Genomic DNA, 22,285 nt, shown 5'->3' on the forward strand with positions numbered 1-22,285 from the left:
ACACACACCAACCAACAAAACAATTATGAAAATGAAAATACAAGTTTTATCACTTTTTATGCAATTTTTTAAAAATAAAATACTTTGTACTATGTTGCATCAGAGCTTTTATTTTTAATTGTTGCAATATTCTACAGAGATCATGCTTCTAAGTGCCCTTCATGTTTTGCAAAACAACGCAGCACTAACCATCTCCTGCTGTATCTAGAGATCGAAGATATTGCAATTCTTCACTTGCTTTATCTTTCACAGCTTCCAACTCGCCTATATTATCACTTAATTTAATAATATTCATAAAGGCCTCATAGTTACAGTTGGAATCACGAATCTGAAACACAAAGTTTTAGAGTGTAAGTAATGCAAACAGCTATAAGTACAAGACATGATTCTTCTTTAAGTGAATTAGTTTGATACAGCACTGCCAAGTGGCATTTTGATAGTTCTTTGACACGTCTAAATTTTCCTTTTGGTACTGAAATTTTACATGGACTAGAACAGAAAAAGCATGCATAGTCAAAAATTATTTCACACCATCACTTTCTGTTTTCAAGAAGTACAACACAGACACATGGAAAGTCCATCAACCTCCTTAATGAAGATCTCCAAAATCCAATCCACCATCTTTTGCTATTATCTCCTTAGCTAAATAGGCAGAAAATGGTGAGACCACTGAAAGGGTTCACCTTTACCAAGATCCCTGGCAAGTACACATGCCCCCAGAGTAATGGCTTCTTAAGATACAGAACTACAAAAATAATTAAAACATTCTACCATGTAACCATAACCTACTAAGGGAAAAACAAATCTACATGACTCCTCTCTGGAACCCTAATTCAGATACCCTGGCAAATACTATTAAGCTATTTAAATACATACAATTTTACCATTAGCATAGAATGAACCTGTATTGGCATAGAATGAACCTGCTCTAGGGACTCAAAGGAATTTGTGCAAGTGAAAGAAGCCTGCTGTGGTGCCAAGATCACTGGAAACTGCTGTGAATGCAGCATGGAGATCAGGGAAAGGCTGGCTGCTTTACAACACGTGCACACAGGTGCTGAAGGAAAAGACAGCGTTAGAACTCAATCATCTGAAGCTAAAAAAGTCACTTCACCCACATCTCTTATAAATGCTCACTTTGATATGGAAATGTAATACTTGGTCTGTACTGAAGAAGTGCATTGACATGAGCTGCACGAAGCAGAAAGAATGAAGACTGGATACCATTGATCAAAGTTAATGGGAAAATCTCCCTAAAAATCTGCTTTTAAAAGTAATAGTACAAGCAGTGCTTGAACTTAAAACATTTTGTAAATTTGTGAATTTCACCGTGAAGAGAGAAGTTTGAATGAACTTCTGATTTTGTATTGAATCTTTGTATTTTATTGCAACAGAATTAGTATTGGACTGTGGTACGCCTGGAATTAAACTTCTCTTTTCCAGAAACTGATCTTTGCATTCAAGTGTGACTTTATGTCAAAGGTTCCAAAAGGAGCCAGGATTTATTTCAGTCATCTCTACTTCTGACCTTAATTTCTGCAACAATCTCCATTTCATATGACTTGCATAAAACTTTTTCCTTATCTTTTGCCCAGCACATTTGCTTCTTCATCTCAGAAAGCAATTTTGAAAATTAGTTATTTGGGATATCACTATCATAACAGCAAGCTTTATAAAAAGCTCAGAATCCTATCTCTGGACGCAGCCGGGGGCAGTGTTCAGTAAATAAAGAATGAGGCCAAGTTACAAATAAAGAACACACGTAGGAGGAAAGGGGAATAGAAAATTGAAAATTCTGGTCCAGATGAGCACTATTTTTTCTAACTAAAGCTAGGTTCCTGTAGAATGTGTGCAAATTTTTACATGAAATGAAGGAGGCTGGAGTGAAGGAAACACTGTACATATACCCTTGAAGCCATTCCATAATTCCATACATAAGAAGAACTTTGAAATGCAAGGGTGTTTTCACAGAATTTGAATGTATAAGACTATATAAGACTAAAATATATGAATAAAAAGGGAGAACTTGGGGGAAAAAAATTAAACTTGATTCATGAACTATACAGGATAATAATGTATAAGAGTAAGTTTTAACTTGCTTTGCAAGTTAAAGAATCAAGATTGTTAATTAAAGTACAAATATTCTATTTATGTTAGCTTTACTATCTAATACTACTTTAAAAGGTTTAGGGGCTTTTCTTGCAGGTACATTAGAGAATTATCAAAGTTTAGAAATTGTTTCTGCCCATTCCATTGAATTATTTAGGGTTAACACAAACAGTCCTAGAATAACTGCCCTGAAATTCCTTAGCAGAAAATAAATGTTTCTTAGTTTTCATTCTTGAGGCCTCTTAAGCTTGAAAGGCCAAACTGCAAACACAGTCAGGGGAAAACACCTCCACAGGTACTGCCACGCTTCCCAAACAGCTAAGCAGAACAGTCAGAGGATTGAACTTTACATTTTGTGATACATTAATCCTCAGTCAGGGAACTTCTGCTGAACAATCAAAATGAAGAGTGCAGATATATAGACTCCATGTGTATGTATGTATAAAATTAAATATAGCAGCCCTAAGTTCATTATCTCTGCCAATATATCAATTGGTAACGTTTATACCAGACACCTATCCATCGTGATTATAGGGAATACAAGTAAAGCTTTATATGAAAGTGTTCTGGAAATACAAATTATTTAAAACATTTCATATCTTACCATCCATATGACATACTGATTAATATAATCAGGATCACTGAGCTGGTTTATTAACGGAAGAAGAATTCCTCGGGAGAGGATTTCCTAAAAAACAAAGGATTTTTATATCATCATTTTATACATTTATTCATAAAGCTAGTATAACTGCAACAATTTAAACATCACTGTGTAGAGCTTAAAACACAAAAGTGTAATTACAGAAAACATTTAAGAGGCACTACCATATTTTCCTCCAATTAACACTACAAATATAATTTGCAACTGCAAGAAATTACAAGAAAAGCCTCCTCAAGAAAAAACAACCCCAAAATAAACAACATCCACTTTGTCATGCTTTTGTAATGATGGAGCTAAAATAACCTTCAAAAACATTTCAGACAAACTGTTCTCTGCTATTAAATACTTATCAAGACTCTACTGCTTTTAAATACCCTCATATTAAATTAGTTCAATTTTAGAAAATAAGACCAGCAGTTGAAAAAATTTTTATGACATTAAACCAAAGAACTGGAATGGCTTTTAGAGTCTGTACTTACCCTGACAAAGTATCGCATGATCTTGTTCTGGAAGTCTCCAGGAGGTAGCAATATATACAGTAAAACCTCACACAGATCCCTTAGGAATCCTAGAGAATGAAAACAAAAACCCCTCAGCACAATTTTACATTATGGTACTTCACATCTTACCTGACATCACCAAATGCCATAGATAAATCCTTAATTCTGAGTTCAAACATACAATCATGTATCTCTTACATTCCAAGTATTACAGTAACACCTTTGAGATGGAATATAAGCATCACTAATGAGAAAGATCTACCTCAAACCCAAGACAACAAAAGCCACATTGCAAGATTAAAAAGAACCCCAACAACCTAACTCAAATGCATTTTCCTTACTTAACATATTCCATTTTTTTCCTCTCCAACACTTTCCCTAAAAATATAGTGCTTTTTGCAGGAAGACTACAAAATAGTGATAAGGAAGGCACATCTATGAAAAAGCAGTAAGAATCTGCAAAACCATCCCCTCCCTCCCAGGAAAAAATATTTTTATCTTAAAATTTTTCCAATGAAAGGAGGAAGACTTACATAGGTACATGCTTCATTTTAGTTATCACATTAATATGTACAAATCAGAGGAAATATACATGTATGGTAGATCGCCACACTTTGAAAGTCATATGCTAAGATTTTAATGCATTTCATATTGTGAACACAAATGTTAGTATTTTAATTTAGTTGCCCATACTAAAAGATTTACTCAGAAGATAATATTGAGAGACCTTCTTCATCTTTGGGAGAAGTGCAGACTAGATCACGACAGACTTCTTTTTCCATTTCAACTTCAACCTCAAAGAATGTATCTACAAGTTCCTCAGCTTGATCTATGCAAAAGAAAATTTAAAAAGCATGTTTTTGTCAAGACTAGAAACTTGAGAGAGAACTTGAATTATAAAATAAAGCAAACTATATTTCACACACATAAGATACCAGCCTACTTAGACTCAAATAAAAAACTACTTCAGATTACCTTTCATCTGATTGCCTTTCTCTGCTATCCTTTGCTGAGCTTTTCTGAAAACTCGAAGATGAGTGCCAAAGTCATCAACAAGTCGTGTAGTGAAATAAGGCTGCCAGTCTGTTTCCTTTGACCTATTAGTAAAGGACATCCATGGAAAGTAATTATTTTATTGTGAACACAAAGAACAATAATAAATTCTTACCTCTCATTCCTTCCTGCCAAGAACCACACTGATAGTAAACATGGAAAAGCAAAGAAATAAATCAGTCTCCTAATTGCCTATCCACTGAAAACCTAAATATTGTAAAATACCACTCCTGAATCACATTAATATTTATGTTTGATTTAGTTGAAAGTCAACATTTGCATCTAGAATGGTGTTCTGATTTGTGACACTGTCAAAGTATCTGTGAGAAGTCCTGATATAAACAGTTCAAAACATAAAACTAAAATACTCTCCAGACCTTTTTCAGCCATACTTTTTATCATTTTGGAAGGCATCTAATCAAACTAATTTTCTTCTGAACTTGCAGAATATGTACCAGTGAGAAAACACACACTTGAAACTAAACACAATCTAATCTTATCAATAATTAATTCCACAGCTTATATGATGTTCTTAGCATACTCTTCTGACAACACAAATAGGTTTAGATCAGAAAATAGTCACTGTAAGATTTACATAAAACTACTTCCTTAGTGGTGTGAAAAGGATAGAGGCATTTTTATGATATCTGTGCCTTACTAGGCAACCTAACAATCTGATTGTGCATTATAGGTTTAATGAACTTTGATGCCAGTAATAGCTCTTACACCATACTAAATATTTTATTGCCTGAACTCTCAAGATGTTATAACAGGAATCCTTCTACAACACTTCTTTTTTTGTCTTTATTCCCTTACCTACTCTTTCTTTTCTTAAGGAGAAAGAGATAAGGAACTCTGGAAGAGAGGGAAGACTACTGCAAAATCTAGACATGTAAATAAGAAGCAGAGCTGTCCCAAAGGGCCATTGATCAAACAATCCAGATCCCCCATCTGCACAAGACAGAACCACACAAAACCTCTGGATGGCAGCCTTACCACAGGCTCCCAAAGCTGCAGCTGTCAGGGAATACTCAATTCCCACTGTATTCATTCTCCCCAGCAGCTGACAGGCTGTATGGAACTACAGGTGATGGTACTAACCTAAACCGTTTCAGCTATGTCCAACTACAGGCATTATAAATACACTACATTATTTTTTCTGCAGAAGAACTGCTGCAGGCCTGTGAAATTGATTTGCTTTCTACAGCAGAACACAACTGCACAGGAAATGTGCCTATTTCTGAAGAGCTATACTACTGTAGGAAAGAAAAATAAACTTGCAAGAATTTGACCTACTTTGACACAAACTCAGTGCTCAACACTGTCCAATGAAATGGACAGTGCCAAACAGACAAAAACACTGAAGCTGGGGAGTCAGGTCCATTTCATGCATAAGTTTGGTTGCTGTAACAGTTTATTTAGCATCATTTTCACAATTTCAATACTGTTTTCTAGGATTTTTATTATTTTACTATATCATATATTATTATATTTATATTATAATTATTTTTCCGAGTATTAAACCCAGCTCTCCATCTTTTACCCCCACCATCAGAAAACCACACTAACCTACATTGTCAAGTCAACAGAGGGAGGTTATAACACCTTAAAATTGCTAAGAAGTTACTTATATTTAGGTGACCCACAAACTCTTTTGCAGAGAAAGCACAGTGGGATTAACACCAGAAATAAAAACTGAATAAACAAGTATATGGATATAAAGGCATGTGGCATCTGGACTAAGAAATACTCAGCCATACTCAAGAAGTGAATTTCCAAGACAAGTTGCTAATCAAGTAGCAGGAAAGCAGGGAACAGCAGCAGAAATAAGGGGAATTAACAAACTATCCATTTGTCCTCAATCAATCCTGTTTTTAAAAAAAAGTTTGCATATGTGACATTCTATTTCACTTCCCAGACTACTATTCTTTCTAAAATACCCATTGTTCTTACATATGGAAGAGCCATACTGCTTCTAAAAATTATCTGAGGTGATACATATGTTGAATTCAGACTTTTGGACTGAATTCAGACTTACCTTGGGAGTGGCCCTACTCTTTACATGAAGAATACAAAGAAGTAATGATTCACAAACTTAATGCTTAAATTGTAAAAAAGAAAAAAATAAAAGCAGTTTAGTGATTTTAGACAATCTACATTTTGAAATGGCCATTTTGCAAAAGATTATGACTTCAAACGCTGCCATCTCCATTAGTTCCCTAGGGGACCTACAAAAGATCGTATTTCTTATATTAAAATCTTAAATTTTTATATGTTCTTTCTGTAAAATGCAGTGAATTATTCTAGCAGATAAACCTAACCACTTACCTACTACCATACAACCCACAGTATATTGATGTAAGTAAAAACAAATCTTACCTGGCAGAAAACTGAACAAGTGCATACTGAAGAGCCTGCCTAATTTCCAGAAGAAAGGATTCATCATCACTTAGTGTGTAATACCAATACTGCACATAGTCTCTCAGGGAAAACTGGATTACCTGAAAATTAAAAAAAAAAAGAGCTAATGAAAAAGGACAAAAGAAATATACAACAGTTTTTTGTGCTAGATAACACAATAGTAGTTTTTCTAAAGGGTTACCAGAGTGAACAATACTCCTTTTCCATTACGAAACTGGGAGTGAAACCGTAAAATTCACACACTGAAACTTGTTTTCAGACTGGTTTGCACACATTGTTTTTATCACCACTACACTGTGAAAATAAAATATACCAAAAACATACTCAAATATTGCCCAATGTCCTGGCCCATCTCCCATGGGTTTTTCATTTATCACTCTCATATATGGTAAAATTTTGAAATTCTATTTGTCACTCAACTACTTCTGCATTACACAGTCAATACTTGCAAAGTAATAAAGTAAAAAATACATAGTCCTGGTTAGAACTTACCTGTTGTAAAGGCTCATCAATTATATTTGCACCTGTCAGTCTTCTGTCAATCTTAATAGGTCTGGCTTCACGTTTCATTTCTTCTATGCACTTGAAAGAGATTGGGAAATGTAATTTTGTAGGGTTGAGCTCTAATTAAAAAACAGCTCTACTGCTTATGATATATATGTATACACCCAGTAGTGACTTTATATCTTTTCTATAGTATTATAATTTATACAGAAGATATAATCATAGAATCAAACAATTATTTGGGTTGGAAGGTCTAGTTCAAGCCCCCTGCAATGATCAGGGACATCTTGAGCTACATCAGGTTGCTCAGAGCCCTGTTAAACCTGACCTGGAATGTTTCCAGGGACAGGGCCACTACCTCTCTTGGCAGCAATATTTTCTGTATTTTTCTCTATATAGTACATAATGACAACAAACTCCTGAAAACCTACTTCTTGCTAAATATAAAGGAGCAAGCGTTTGCTAAATTACTAAATCAGAAGGAAATAAAACTCAAATAGTTAGGAAAGGAGGGAAGGGGGAGACACAACAACAGCACAAGGTAGTTTTTGTGCAAGGCTCCAGTTCCCCTCCTGCTAGAACTTGACTGTACAATCTCAGGCAGATAATTTTCAGTTGGGTTTTTGGTTTCTTTATCCACCTCAGTTTATTCTATATGCCAGAAGAGAAATTACTTTTTTTGTACCGTTGCTACACAACAGATGAGCCTTTGGAAAGTAATTGATGAGGAGGGAAAGAAATTACTTTATAGAAGGATTTGCATCTCAAAGCAGTTAAGTCCAAGAATGACCTCATCAGAGCTGACTTTTGGAAAGTGACATACTGAAGAACAACTCCCTTTATCAGTGCTTCTCTCAAGTGGACTAATGTAGCATCTTTCTACAAAATTTCAATGCAATCAGCAATAAACTCCTCTATTTTCACAGAAATAACAACCCAACAACTTACACAATAGTTCAAATAAACCAGTAATTTCTTTGATCTAGAGAGAAAGTTATGACTATATTGGAAAAAAAAAAGAACTGCCAAAACCATAAATGAAGGAATTATAAACCATATATCCAAGGTTTTTATTCTATGTGAATAAAACTCACCCTAAGTATCTCTCATTCAAATCAGTTAACGATGAATGGCAGTGAAATACCTGAGGCCAGAAAAAAAATCATCCTCCTATTTAAGCAACCCTGTATCACAACACAGAAATACTTTGTTGCAAAATTCTGTATATTTTTTAACTTTCAAGCCAAGCGGACCTTCAATGCTACTTTAATACAAATTTGAATGGGTCACATTCAAACAATTAGCATATTCCACCAATGAATTTGCACTAATCCACTAATGAATTTGCCAAGTATTTTTGTGTTGATTGTGTCAAAACCACCAAAATTATACAGGGCCAAATAATTAAACATTTTTACTAAGCACAGAATAGTACAAATTACCAGACAAAACTGTCAAAATAATCTTGAAGGACTGCATGCATAAAGCCACATTTGGAAAACAGAGAGGAAAATAGAGCAGCAAAAACAGCAGCAGGCACAAGAAAAAGAGGGACACAGAGAATATTCAAGATTACATGATAAAAAATTTCAATGTTCATATGCTCACAGGATCCAGGTTTTGACCTAGATTTCAGGAATTCATCTTGTCCAACCTTCTGTTCAAAGCAGAGCCAACTACAAGGTTAGACCATTTTTCATATTCTTTATCTCCAGTGAAATCTTTATGTGCCTGCAGTATAATTTAATTTGCTTTTGAGATGTCTAAATTTTAGAGTATGTGCTTTTATTCCATTATAGGTACAACAGCTGACTCTAGTCTCACTTGGAAAGCACTTTTGGTTTTACTTCTGCCTTCCAGATGCTGACACAGAAGACAGACTTAAAGGAAGGACCCAACTCACATAACAACTGTCCCATTTGACTGTCACTTCACTCACAATTAGTCTGATGCACTCTACCAGTATTAAATCATTGGTCAGGAAAAATGGGTATCACTTGTTATTATTACATTTGACACCTCTCCTTGCTTCATTTTAAGCAGGGAGGAATCACCTGGGAGGAACACAAGACATAGACTCCACAAAATGAGATGCAGCACAAACAAATCCAGGCTCCACAAGCATCTAACTGCACTGACTGAGTTATTTCAGACTTTTGTTTCACTGCACTAATGCATATTTTTGAAGCTCTCTTTGACACTGTTAGCTAACAGTCAAATATGAAATATGCCTCATTTAGACTGCCCTAATATTTCCTCAATTGCAGGGTTTCATGAGCGGACAAGACATAGGGGACTTACACATCTGCCTCAAATCTGTGACATAGGATATGACCCACTGACTCAAAGAGACTCCAAGACTATTTAGGGATCCAACATACAACTACTGCTTGTAAGTTGTTATCACTGTTTTCTTACTGTACTTTGGCAACATTGTACCAAGCCTACTCTTGGTCTTTTGGGTAAAGCTTAGAGACATCAACTAGCATAACCAAACATTTCATACTTCTGTTGAAGTTGGGGTGAAATTGTAATTTCAAGTGAAAGTAGCATTCAAGTTAACAGTTCAGAAGGCTATAAATTTACCTTTCACTCAACATTGTTTTAATACAAGCCTACAGACAACTGTATATCATGCAGAGCCAGTTCATTATTGCATCATCCTGTAGGCTGATGACAGAGAAGTTATATGTGACTTGCAAAATGAAAAGCAAGTCTAAACCTAATTTTTAAGCCTCCCTGTTTGTATATAAACAAACAAACAAACAAACAAATCGTAGAAAGGTATACAATGTTCCATCAAATGTACCTTAAGTATTCTCCTTAATGTGAGGTATTCACTATATATTTGCTAGTAAATATAATCTGCAGCAATCAAGGAAACCTATCAGCACCAGATCTGGTGTTGTAATGTATGGTACATTCTACACATTACATCCAGCCTCAGCTTTGATGCTCTGTATTATTACTAATTTCTGTAAAATCAAGTATTTGAACATTTATCCTAGCCTAAAGAAAATCTCTAAGTACCAAAAATGCTCCAAAACTATCAACAAAACTCTGAAGAAAAGAGCATCTTATAAAGAACCAGTATCACCAGATTACTCCTCAGACTACCACAAAACAATTTCATGTTCAGGTGAATTCAGCTTGTACTTGGTTCATGGAAGAAGTATAATCTATACACACACCAGCCACTAGAAAGAATATTCATTCTTCAAGACCACTTAGGTCCAAAATGACTTTAAACATGAAAAAAATTCAAGTTAAAAATATTATTTTCCATACAAGTCAGCCGCAATTTAATACAGAAATAGCAAATAGGAATCACAAAACAACATGTTTGGTTTTGGCTGGGACTCATCTCTACTAGCACTGCTACTGCAAGGCTTACCTACCCTTGTTAACGCTACTTTAGTGCAGTGGCAAAAGAGAAAACACTATTGTAGAAGACAAACAGATTTTATTTGGTGAACAAATTCAAATAGCATTTCATAAGTCAGCTAAAAACAAATACCTTTGTATTACAAAACTTAAATCCAGAGATTAGTTGAGACAGGTCAGTTGAGGAAAGTGCTGTGTCAATAGTCCATACTCAAATCAGATGTCGAACTACTGAATTTGCAAAGAGCACACAAAAAACTCCACAAGATTTTATTCTTTGATAAAGCAACCAGTACATACATACTGAACCCAAAATACAATATTAACATAAAAAAAAGTTTCAGCATGTAGAGGAAATTTAAAAAACAGAAAAACTTCTCTAAATCTGCTCCCAAAACACAGGACATTAAGTAACAACCTATATAACAGAAGCACTAAAGTCTATGTAGCACCAAGAATCTTAGCCATCCAAAATGAGGTTTCATTAACAGAACAGAAACATTAACTGACTGCTGACTTTTCTTTTTTCAGCCTTAACCTTTGTACTTTTCATCTGGAGCAGTGACCTTACTTTAAAGTTTAGGGTATACTTTCAGATTTATTTTAAAATATTAAAAGACTTAAGCAAAAAGGCCACTCACCAAACGAGCAATGAACCAGTCACAGAAAAAGTTCTGTGACTAGAAAACATAATGCTGAATCACAAGGTAAATTTCTATGTGCTACTGATAATGCTGAACATTCACCCCCTTTGACAGACATGAAGTGTAGTGAACTGATAGCTAAGAAATAACAGGATGCTTCAGTCAGAATAGCTGTGAGATTAAATTTACTATAATTAGCAATCTTTGGGTTAAAGTGTTTATTCTGACGAGTGCAAATGGATTAGACCAAGATATATCTAAACTTCTAACCTAAGAGGATGGCATTGGTTCATAAACCAGGAATTCCTAGAAATTCTACTTCCTGGCTTTTAACAACTCCTTCTGTACTAAACAGATACAGATTTATTCAGTTAGGAACCCTGAACGTGGGTCTATCAACCAAAACTATGTGTCTGTTAGGTATTCAGACACGAACAGAGCTGAAAAGTGGATTTCACTGCTGCTCTGTATTCATCTATGCCTTTTCAGAATTTTTGCTTGGTCTTGAAGAGAGACAAAGATGACCTCTACATCCTTGAAGCACTGCAAATCCAGACTTTGTAACAGTTTGACTTAGTTAGGGAGGGAAATTTTTGATCACAATCAAAAATGGAGAGACTACAGGTCCAGTAATGGAAGACACCTCAATAGTGACAGTAGGTCATGATAATCTTGCACAAAAAAGCAAGGAAGAGCTACTATCCCCCAAAACAAATCAAGACACACAAATAGTCTTGAAAGGATTGTTTTAGTAATTTCCTCACAGATATTAGCCACTCATATCATACTCACTTCTCACAATGAAGAAACAATACTTAAATCAAACTTTCCATAACTTATTAAAAACTTGTATTTCATAAAGGAAAAATATGTCATTTCATTTACACATTGCAGCTGACTCAAAAGATAAAAGCAGTCTCTTTTACCTTGAGAAACGGGCACAATTCTTACATTAAAACTGATTATTTCTAACCAAGTTATAAAATCTGATCTATAAGTTAATACCAGAAAACCTTCCTTACCTTAGGGATCCCAACCGATGTACAAGGGAGAAATGAATGTTCACACTGCTCAAGGTATTTTTCTGAATTGCTTTTTCCAAATAAAAGAGTAACCACAAAACCCCTAAAATGGAAAAAGAAAGACCAGGTACAACAGCAGCCACATTTTCTCACCTCTAGAAAATATTTAACAGAAAGTTATAAAATGACAAAACATGATAATCCTCACTGTTTACTCTCGTGCTTTTTCACACTGTAACATGCTGCTCAAAATAACTGACACAACCCTAAGTATGAAGCTTCCCAGTCTTGTACTGTCTGTCTTGATATATTCTTACCACACAGAAGATCTAAGTAGCATTGCCTATGCTACAGTGTGCCTGCTGTGATGGCACACTGCCTGTGCTCACAAATATCAGCACTTGGGAAAAGGGGTACATACAGAAGGTGCTTTGGTTGCTTTTATATGAAGAGTCTCCAACACTATGGAGAAATAAACTCTGTAGGTTGCTCCACTGTAGCGTAAGCCACAAAATCACATTGCAGAAATAAACTGATGCAGCAAGCATAACTAACCACTGCACATGTTTAGACATTGTGCTTACCCTTCTAGAACAGCAAGAATTTATTTACAGCTTATGACACTAGGGCACAAGAACACATGAACATCAAGCTGGCTTTACTAAGAAATAGACAAAAGCATAGTGTCTGTCCCAATTCTAGCATAAGCAGAGGATGTAGCCTTTGAAATAGCAAGCAAAGAAAAAAAGGAAATAGATTAATCTTGGGATGGCTAAACGCACACAGTTTTTTACACAAATTTCAAAGCATTCCATTTAAAGGCCAGCTGACCAGCATTTGTGACCACAGGAACTTACAAAGCTATTCCAGGCCAGAAATGTGCTGAAGTAATATGTTCTTTTAATATAGATTGCTGTTGATATATGATACTCTCACTTAGAAGACTACAGAAAAAATCCTATCCAAGCTAAAATATGCCATTTAAAGATTTTAATTCCCAAAATTAAAAAAATTCTTTTTAAGCCCCCCAGAGGCCCAGTAATTCAGAAGCTGTGTTGTTAACTCCATGAAAGAGGGAAAGAAAAAAAAGCTACTCAAATTATTATCAGTAACTTGACAAGTATAAGAGGAGTTCACTGGAAACTCTAACTCCATTACAGCCATCCTTACCTGCCATATGACAGTGAAAATAAAAGCAGGTTGAATTGCCCCCCTGCTGCCTGCAACTTTAAATTCATAACACCTATCAGAGTTCACAGACAAGAACTTGCTTAGAAAAATCACAGTATTAGTTTCTCTAATGTTTTGGTTTGTTTTTAATTATTTAAGTTTGGATTTTCTTTTTATTATCTATGACTGCTATTAGAAACTTCAGTTGTCTTTTAAAGAAAACCGTATACTCAATTTTGGCCTAAAATCAACTTTAACTTCAAACATCTATCAGCCACTTGCTTCTCTTCTTTTATTCACAAAGAATGACGCCTTGGAAATAACTACCTATAGATTATATCTCTGTTTTCTCTCAAATATTTTGATACTTTTAAAGTTAATGACTCATTCAAAAATACTAATACCACCAATATGGTTTAAAAAAGGCTAATCTTCTTAGATGCCTTGAAGTATTATCAGTTTTATGCTTGATGTGCTGGGACCTGCTTCTTCTCTGGCAGAAACTAACACACTTTATTCTCTAATGTAAAATCTTGTGAGCATTAGAGAAGGATGCATAGCCTGAACATTCAGGACATCTGTTAGCTAACCTGAATCTTCTAGTGTAAATGCTTATTTAATTCATCAAGAGGATTTTCAATACATGAATGAGAAATCTTCCGTAGTCTTCTGTAAATGAATAGACCAGAACAAGGAAAAGATTGAATTTTGCTTCATTTAAAAAATTTTTTTCCAAAGATTACTGGATGGCCAGCTTTTTCAAGGGTAGATTAACAACAGAAAAAAGGAAAAATACTAAAAAAATGAAGACCACAGATTTATAACTTTCCCCTCAAGTCTGAAAAGTAACAGTCTCAGCTGAATGCTTTGTGAAAGTCAAAAAGCAGCTACAGAACCATTCCTGATTTGGTCAGCAGTTACAATCATTAATGGAGCCAGACAGTCACATATACATGGATGTAACTGAGTATCGATAATGATGGGATTTGATGACAGAGCAAATATTTTTAAATGGCAAAGCAATTGATTTCAAGAAATGTCAATTGAAATTTCCAAGAAATTTCAATTTTTATATTTGGCAAAACCACAATTCACATCATTTTTATTTCACCTCCTTAGGGCTGAAAGAGGGAAAGAAATAGATATTAAACACTCCTAGCAGGAAAGGCAGATGGTAATAGACAGGCTCAGCATTCAGTTAAAGGGGTCTACACCAGTACTTGTATGAGAAGAAAAAAGAATACCACCCTGTAATACTCTACACAGGTTAAATAAAGAGTATCTATCTTTAGCCTCCTGCTTTTGAGCTCAGTTCCCTAAGTGAATGATCACTGAATGGAAAAAGACTAACATTTTCTAAATCAGTCTTGAAACAAAACAAAATGAAATACAGAGAAATTGTGATTTTGAACCTTTATTCATATATACAAATGGTTTCAGTATTCTTCCATCTACACCAAAACCAATAGTACGTTTACTACAAGTCATCTGTGCAATCACAGAGTTGAATGCATATCAAAAAGAAATAATCAGCACATTATAGGAGTTAAACGGTATAAACAGATTGATTACATTGACACAGATACAGCATCACCATTGTCTTCCTGCACAGCTCACTGATATATTATTTAAGTGCTTAGGTCAATACTAAGACTGCGACCAGCTGTGAATCAGCATTTTCTTCTGTTAAAACTGCAAAATGGGACAGAAGCTGGACTTCTGGCTACTGGGAGTCAGAAAGCTTTGACACAGGCCACTTCTTTTTTGAACAAAATATAAAGACCTAAAAGACTGTGTGAAATTGGGTAAGAACTCCAAGTTTCAACAAAAAATTCAATCACAAAAAATCCATGTCCAAAATAGCTATTTTACTTCAGAGAAGTGTACAGTAAATATTATGGAAACCATTATAATCATGAACCAAAACTGAAGTTTTGTTTTCTAAATTTATATATATGATGTTATGACATATAATTGGTAATTATAAGTGCAAAAATTATGAAGTAACAATTTCTGTTTGTTTCTAACAGAAGAAGGACCAAGCATTTTGTGAAACTTCAGGAGAATTAATTAAAAAAAAAAAAGAAGCAGGCAAGAATAATTTAGATATAAACCCATTTGGCCTAGTTAGCACTCACAGTTCTGTGTGCTGAATGTTAAAGTGTGTCACTCTGAAAAAGATTAACAGTGTAAAAAAGGGCCAGATCACAGCCACAGCCAAGATGTATATGAAATAATGAAGTGATGACATTCTACTGCAAGGGCTTAGACTTCACATCTATACATGTAAGTAAACACTCTGCTCCAACAGATGCACTACCACTAGATGAATTTATCCTTAACAAGATCAATGTTTACTGACTAGCTACAAAAATGAATCAAAGCAGCCCAATAACCACAGCAAAGAGATATGAGAGCTGACTGGAGAATGAATGAGCTCAGGCACCACATACAGTTTAATGGTGCCAAACTGTGGCTGACTTCAGACATGCTCTGAGACCCTGCTTTGACTGTTAGCTGTGAAAAACCAAACAACTGAAACTGTGCAAGAATGAAGGATAGTGTCTTAAGAAATTATTATATTCCATGTCATTTTCCATACTGCAAGTACTAAGGAAGTGGTAAGACAAAACAGCAAGCAGATGCAGTCTTGCCCTGTGGATAAACTCTGACTTTTGCCCTGGACAAACAGATAACAAAATATGCAAACCATACCTGTATCAAGACTTAACAAGATAAAAGTATTTACTTCAAGTTAGTTTTACCTTAACTAAATCCTTTTTGTAACAGACTGACTATTCTGATTTCTCAGAGATGAAATACCAAGCCTAATACAGTTGAAACCCAAGTGTAGCAGTTCTAATTCTAGCTACTACACTCTATTACATTTTTATGAGATATACAGGAATATACATACATTCTGTATGGTATCAAATAAGAAGGTAAAAAGAATATCCCACTAAGCCATTCTAACTTGCCATTAAAAATGTTTTAATGGTTACAAGGCAAACATCATAATATACAATGTAATAATGGTGCTACTTCACATTTGCTCCCTTCCTGCCTATATAGATAACATATGAAAAGTCTACAGCTGATGAACTGATCTACTTGTTCAAAGTGTAGCATTATTTCCACACACACAGGACAACATCCACTCCCATTAATCAAGTGCCTTAGATAGGAAAATGAGATTGTGATAGAAAAGGACATAAGTACTTAGAAGTACCTGGGAAAAGAACTGACACTAATAAAAAGTAGGAACTGAATTTACCACTGTTTTTATGTGAGCATTTGTCCTCTAACATCCACTAAAAATAGCTAAATTGGGATTTCAATTACAAAAATTTCGCTCATAAAGAGGTGCTCAAATGGTGAAACAATAATTACATAAAGCCGCTTCAGATGTACAGAGCAAGCTCTTTGCTAACACACCCATTAAAATTTTACTTTCACAGCAAATTAAACAAAACACTAAGTAATATACTTACCCACCCACAAAGCAGAGGATATAAAATGCAAAGTAAAATATAGCGAAGGGTCCAAAAGTTACTAGAAAAAGCACAAGGCCAAGACTTCCCCATCCCCATATGGAAAGACTGGTCTGTAAACAAGAACATACAGAAAAGGAATAATTAATATTATATTCATACAACTTTAAGTCTCCAGAGCAATACTTGTACTTTCTATAATGCTGGATACATTTTAACCAGATACAAGCTCTGCTTGATGAAATAAAAAATTACCCTTGTTTTTAAGAGTATATTGCTATCAAATATGTCCTCCATTATATTGTGGGCCACTAAATCAGTTTAGCCAACATTAGAGCATTTTTCTTTCAAATAATGTTCCTTAACTCTTATTTCAGATAAAACTATCATCCTTTAAGGTGCCACCTTTTTCTTTTCTATTCTCCTTTAGTGCATTTTTTTTTTCTTGAGATCCCTTCCTCCTCACTTCTTCCCCTATCCCCACCGTGAGAAAAGTTCTCCACCATCTCCTAGGAAAAAGCAGACTTTGTGATAGAACAGGAAGAGACAATACAGCCTTGTTTTATACATCTAAACATGTTATTTTCTACAACCAAGCAATACTGTTTCCTCCCTAGATCAAACAAGGTGCAAGACTAAAAAGGCATCTCTTTCTCCAGTCAAGCCACAGGCGGGTCAATGAGTGCACCGAATAACTGGCACAAGTATACTTCTCCACATAAATAAAAGGGAGGGAAACTTCAGCAACTGATATCTGGGCAGTGGAAGGGAGGAAAGGGTTGTTTGAAAAGCCCATGAAGAAGTTAAAGTCAGAGCACATGTGGGACTGGTGGGATTTTGGGGGTTGATGTCTGGCATAAATGCAGCAGAAAAATCTCCACCTGCACTGGCAGCCACCAGGAGTACAAAAAAGCAGCAAGATTCCAGTTACAGGTTATAGTGTGAGTGCATTTACATATACTCATGTATACACATACATACTTGATCTATCTATCTATCTATATAGACAGATGTGTGACTGTAGATACCTGTACATACATGCATGGTAATCTAAAAAATCAAGGCAGTGAAAACCTGACTGATCTGAGCAACAACAGTTTTTAGACCATCACAATGCTGCAATGCAGTCAACAAAGCTTATATAAATTTAATTCAATCTAGTCTCTAGTTCAATATGGAAGGCATGCTTCAGCCAAGACCCAAGAGTGTGAAACACAACGATGACAAGTATTTATAGGCCACCCAAACTGTTCCAGCTCTTAGATTCTCAATATTTTTTTCTTGGTTGCTGCTGTTGTCTAATTTACACCTTTCCTAACAGTGATCAAATGACACCCTGATGGGAACTCAGAAAACTGTGTCAACAAGTAACACCAAGAAAGTATTTAAATAAACTCGTCTTGCAGTTTGACATTTAGAAAACAAACAGAGTTTGAACACCAGATTTGCAGAGAGCCCTTTTTTAGCTTTTAATATGAAGGAGCTACAACTCATTTCTCTCAAGGAACTATTTAGATTTCATCTTTTAATTTTAGGCATAGGATTAAAAAAAAAAAAAACTTTTTTTGAAAAAGTTTTTAAAACCCTATAGAGAATGAAAAAGAATACAAATTAAGGCTCCTATATAAAGCAGCTTTGATTATTTTTTGAGAGCAAGATCAAAAAGCAAAATCACAGCTCTGAGGAGACTTTCACAGATCTAAACTGTAATAATCAGAATTATTTAATTCTTCCTAGTTGAAAGTTTAATGGAACCTTGAGATGAAATTCTATTTTCTTCCTAGTTGAACTTTCTTAGCAGGAGATACGACTTGTACTGGCTTTGTTCTAAGTGTTTGAGGCTGGGAAAAATTAAACATACAAATATGTAGATGAGTGTAATTAAAGTGCAGCAATTTAAAAAAATGCATTGCAAGTTATTAAATTCTCTTTAAGCTGAGGAATTGCTTCAAGAGATAATATAAACCACAAAATCCACACTACTAAAATCACAACCGAGTAGAAGACTTTGTTGTTTTGTTGATTCATATTAAGTAAATGCAGTAGATAATTGTGGCCTTCCAGTACATGAAGAGAGCCCATAAGAAAGAGAGAAACTATTCACAAGGGCATGTAGTGACAGAACAAGGGGGAATGGCTTCAAACAGAGACTAAGTTAAGATTAGATATAAGGTGATGGTGAGCACTGCTGAGTGCACTCTGGGCTGAGGCTGCCCAGAGAAGCTGTGGATGCCCCAGCCCTGAGAGTGTTCAAGGCCAGGCTGGTTGGGGCTTTGAGCAACCTGGTCTAGCAGAAAGTATTCCTGCTACATGGCAGGTAGTTGGAACTACATGATCTTTAAGGTTCCTTCCAACCCAAACCATTCTAGGACACACTTTTTTTCTAGTTGAAAAAAAGAAACAAAAAACATGGCAAATGCAAGAATTAACAAAAACGTGAGATCCCATTGCACATCTACGTTCAATACAAAAAGAAGATTCAGCATATTCATACCATCAGAAATACATTTTAAAACTTCTGCAGAGCATTACAAGCATGATAAAGAAGATATGCACACAGAAGATAGCATTTAATGATGGTCTTTTTATGTCAAAAACCATTATGCTTAATCACATCATTCAAAAAAGTTTAAGTTCTAAATATGGGATAAGCACTCTAAATGACTTAATTAAACTAGATGGATGTATAGTCAGGGTTGGATGAATGCATAATTAACAAAGAAAGCTCCATAACTCTAATAAATAAAACAGTGACCTTTTGTCCTATGCTCCAGTTTTGCAATTTAGCATATGGGTACAGAGATTCAAATCTCATTTGGTATTTTAATAGGATTTCTTAAAAATCGTACAACTTGGTACACTGCAGGAAGCACAACAGATATTGGCCCAATTCTTGTATATTCTAATAAGTGCTTTATAGTCTTAAGGATTTTGAGACATTCAAAGGGATTAAATCATCAGGATGGTGCCCTTTCTGCTGAGTGTAAACAAAACTTTCCCTGACTCCACACATCTTGAAGGGACTTCAGCACTAAGACTCCTAGGAAAAAAAAATGAAAACTTAAAAGTTCTTTATACATAAAACCCAACTGTTTTTGAATAAAATATTGCACAAATATGACTATACAGCTGGTCAGTATGAAAATAGTTCAGGTATTCAAATTCAAACCTCACAGCTTATTTCCAAATCCTATTTATAATGTTAATTTTTAGAAGAGTTACAGATTTAGTAAAGCTCTGTTAGTCATACTAAAGTTAGTTGCAGGGTGAATGCTTATCACCCTTGGCACAAAGAACAAACCAGTCTTCTGAAGAAATGGTGTGATTACTGGTGCTTAAGTCACAACTATCCAGACCCTTTAAAAGAACCCGATCTGCCCTATATTGGCAGGGCAAACTTCCAAGCTGACCCAGCACAGTGCTGTTCACTGACTTTCAAGGGATTAGGGACAGTTACCTAAAGAGATACACAGGCCTTAGCGCTGTGGTAGGCATGGTTGGGTATATACTGCGTGCATACACATGGGTAAAGGATGTTTATTCCATGTCAGCAGCTGCTCCACTTCAGCAGTTTTAGCCACTTTTGCTTACCACCACTAGAGATACTCTATGTTTGTCTCACCATCATCACTTCCTAGCTTTAGTTTAAGAATTTGCAAAGACTTCTGCAGAATATTACCAAGGCTATATATATATATAATGGGTTAATGCAGCATTGTGGTTACACACAGTAATTTTCTTTCCACAGTTGGAGTTTCTTCAGCAAAATAAACTGCAGTTGAAGTACAGGGGTGTCTGTAAGCTCCAACAGTACACTGCAGAGGCTCATCAGGTGTCAGAAAACATAAAAAGGTGAAAATTCATATGTGCTTGATTCAGCTTTTACAGCTAAAAAACCAGCCACCTCAATGACATCTGCTTGTCAGGTTTTTTTTTAACTAGGTTTTGTTCATTTTCCACACTGAATGGTTTTTCCACAGTATACAGCCAAGTATTAAAAGTAGTACATAAAGAATTTGCTTTCTTATGCATATTTTCTTTTTCTTTCTTTAGTTTCTGCTTCCTAATCAAGGCAATATTTTGATGGTTAAAGCTGCATGCCATTATGGCTAGTAGTGCTGAGCTAAGACTGATTACATCACTTAACATGACTATTCAAACAGAAGTTTCTAGAAACTATTTATTCCAGAAACAAACAAAACTATGTCTTACTAAAAAGTACCTTCAACAGGTTTCTTATTTGCTTAATCCATCTGACAATCTTTCAGACCTTTGCCCCATACCCATTTTTAAGCAAGATCTTCGGTCTTGACATGTCTTTCTCTAGAAATGATTCACCAAGGTAATGTAAATTTGTTGTTTAGATTTGAGCTAGTGCTGTCAACTTTAGCTTGCAAGTGGCAGTGCTACCTTAGGTTTAGGGCAAAACAAGTGTTACTCCACAAGTTCAGATGACAGGTTCTTCCTAGCCCCCTCTGCCACTGAACAGAGGACAAGCATTTCCACTCATGCAGCTCTGGGTGCCACCACCCTCCTACTGCAGTGAGAAGCTCCTGTTCCAGGCATTTGTCTCTCTTCACAATTCCCACACACATTGGGTGGGAATTGTGGCTTCAAGTTTGGAGACACAGTTCGAATGCCATACAGGAAAGCAGGGCTCTGGAATCATCTGCTTGCCAATCTTATTAAAGCTGAGGCAGAAGACAATTTAAATCTTCCATTAGCATCCAAAAGACTGATTCCACCTTGGAAGATTATAATTTGTGATTGTTTTCACATTTAATGGTCACAACAGAATAATCTGAGCTTTGAAAGAACAGCAACATTTAAAAACAAAAACATGTTTCTTGGCTCACAATTCTTTCAGTCCTGTTGATCAAATTACATTTTTCCATTAATATTTTAAAAGTTACAGTAACTGACCTGTTTCTAACAGACACTGATAAACTATCTTTTGCCGTTTGGGTAGTTTAAATTATTCGGGGGTTTGGTTTTGTTTTTTTTTTTTTTTTAATGCCTCTTCTGGGCTCACATTAAAAAAATTGTCAGGGATTGCATTTACAGTAGATGTCAAGTTTAATTTTGTTAATTCCACACATCTGCCTTTTAATTTGACTTCCATTTTGAGTGCAAATGGAACATGTTCACATATAAACCTTTCTATAATTAAGGTGAGTGTCACTTTTGTCAAGTGATTAAAAAGATTATTTTAGGTTTCAAATTACTGTCTCTTTCACTAGCATGACAAGTAAAATTGGAAAGCTGTACCAACCAGAGTGCTAATTTCAGTGCAATGAAATTGTTACATTACACCATTCAGAGAAAT

At 35.2% G+C, this 22,285-nt stretch overlaps 1 protein-coding gene across 4 annotated transcripts in view; it reads right to left on the reverse strand.

Annotated features, from left to right (window-relative positions):
• The window catches only part of SNX13 (sorting nexin 13), a 65,525-nt gene that overhangs the window by 27,505 nt on the left and 15,735 nt on the right, over window positions 1-22,285 (reverse strand). For all 4 annotated transcript variants that reach the window (XM_077175656.1, XM_077175663.1, XM_077175647.1 and 1 more), the window contains exons 2-10: window positions 16,960-17,072; window positions 12,299-12,401; window positions 7,237-7,326; window positions 6,703-6,824; window positions 4,246-4,367; window positions 3,998-4,099; window positions 3,250-3,338; window positions 2,714-2,797; window positions 190-328 (exon numbers count right to left, since the gene is read on the reverse strand). In XM_077175656.1, coding sequence (XP_077031771.1) covers window positions 190-328; window positions 2,714-2,797; window positions 3,250-3,338; window positions 3,998-4,099; window positions 4,246-4,367; window positions 6,703-6,824; window positions 7,237-7,326; window positions 12,299-12,401; window positions 16,960-17,072 — 964 coding nt within the window. The remainder of the gene's footprint in view (window positions 1-189; window positions 329-2,713; window positions 2,798-3,249; window positions 3,339-3,997; window positions 4,100-4,245; window positions 4,368-6,702; window positions 6,825-7,236; window positions 7,327-12,298; window positions 12,402-16,959; window positions 17,073-22,285) is intronic.

The sequence above is a fragment of the Agelaius phoeniceus genome, chromosome 1, assembly GCF_051311805.1.
Source record: "Agelaius phoeniceus isolate bAgePho1 chromosome 1, bAgePho1.hap1, whole genome shotgun sequence".
In the NCBI taxonomy this organism is placed as follows: Eukaryota; Metazoa; Chordata; class Aves; order Passeriformes; family Icteridae; genus Agelaius; species Agelaius phoeniceus.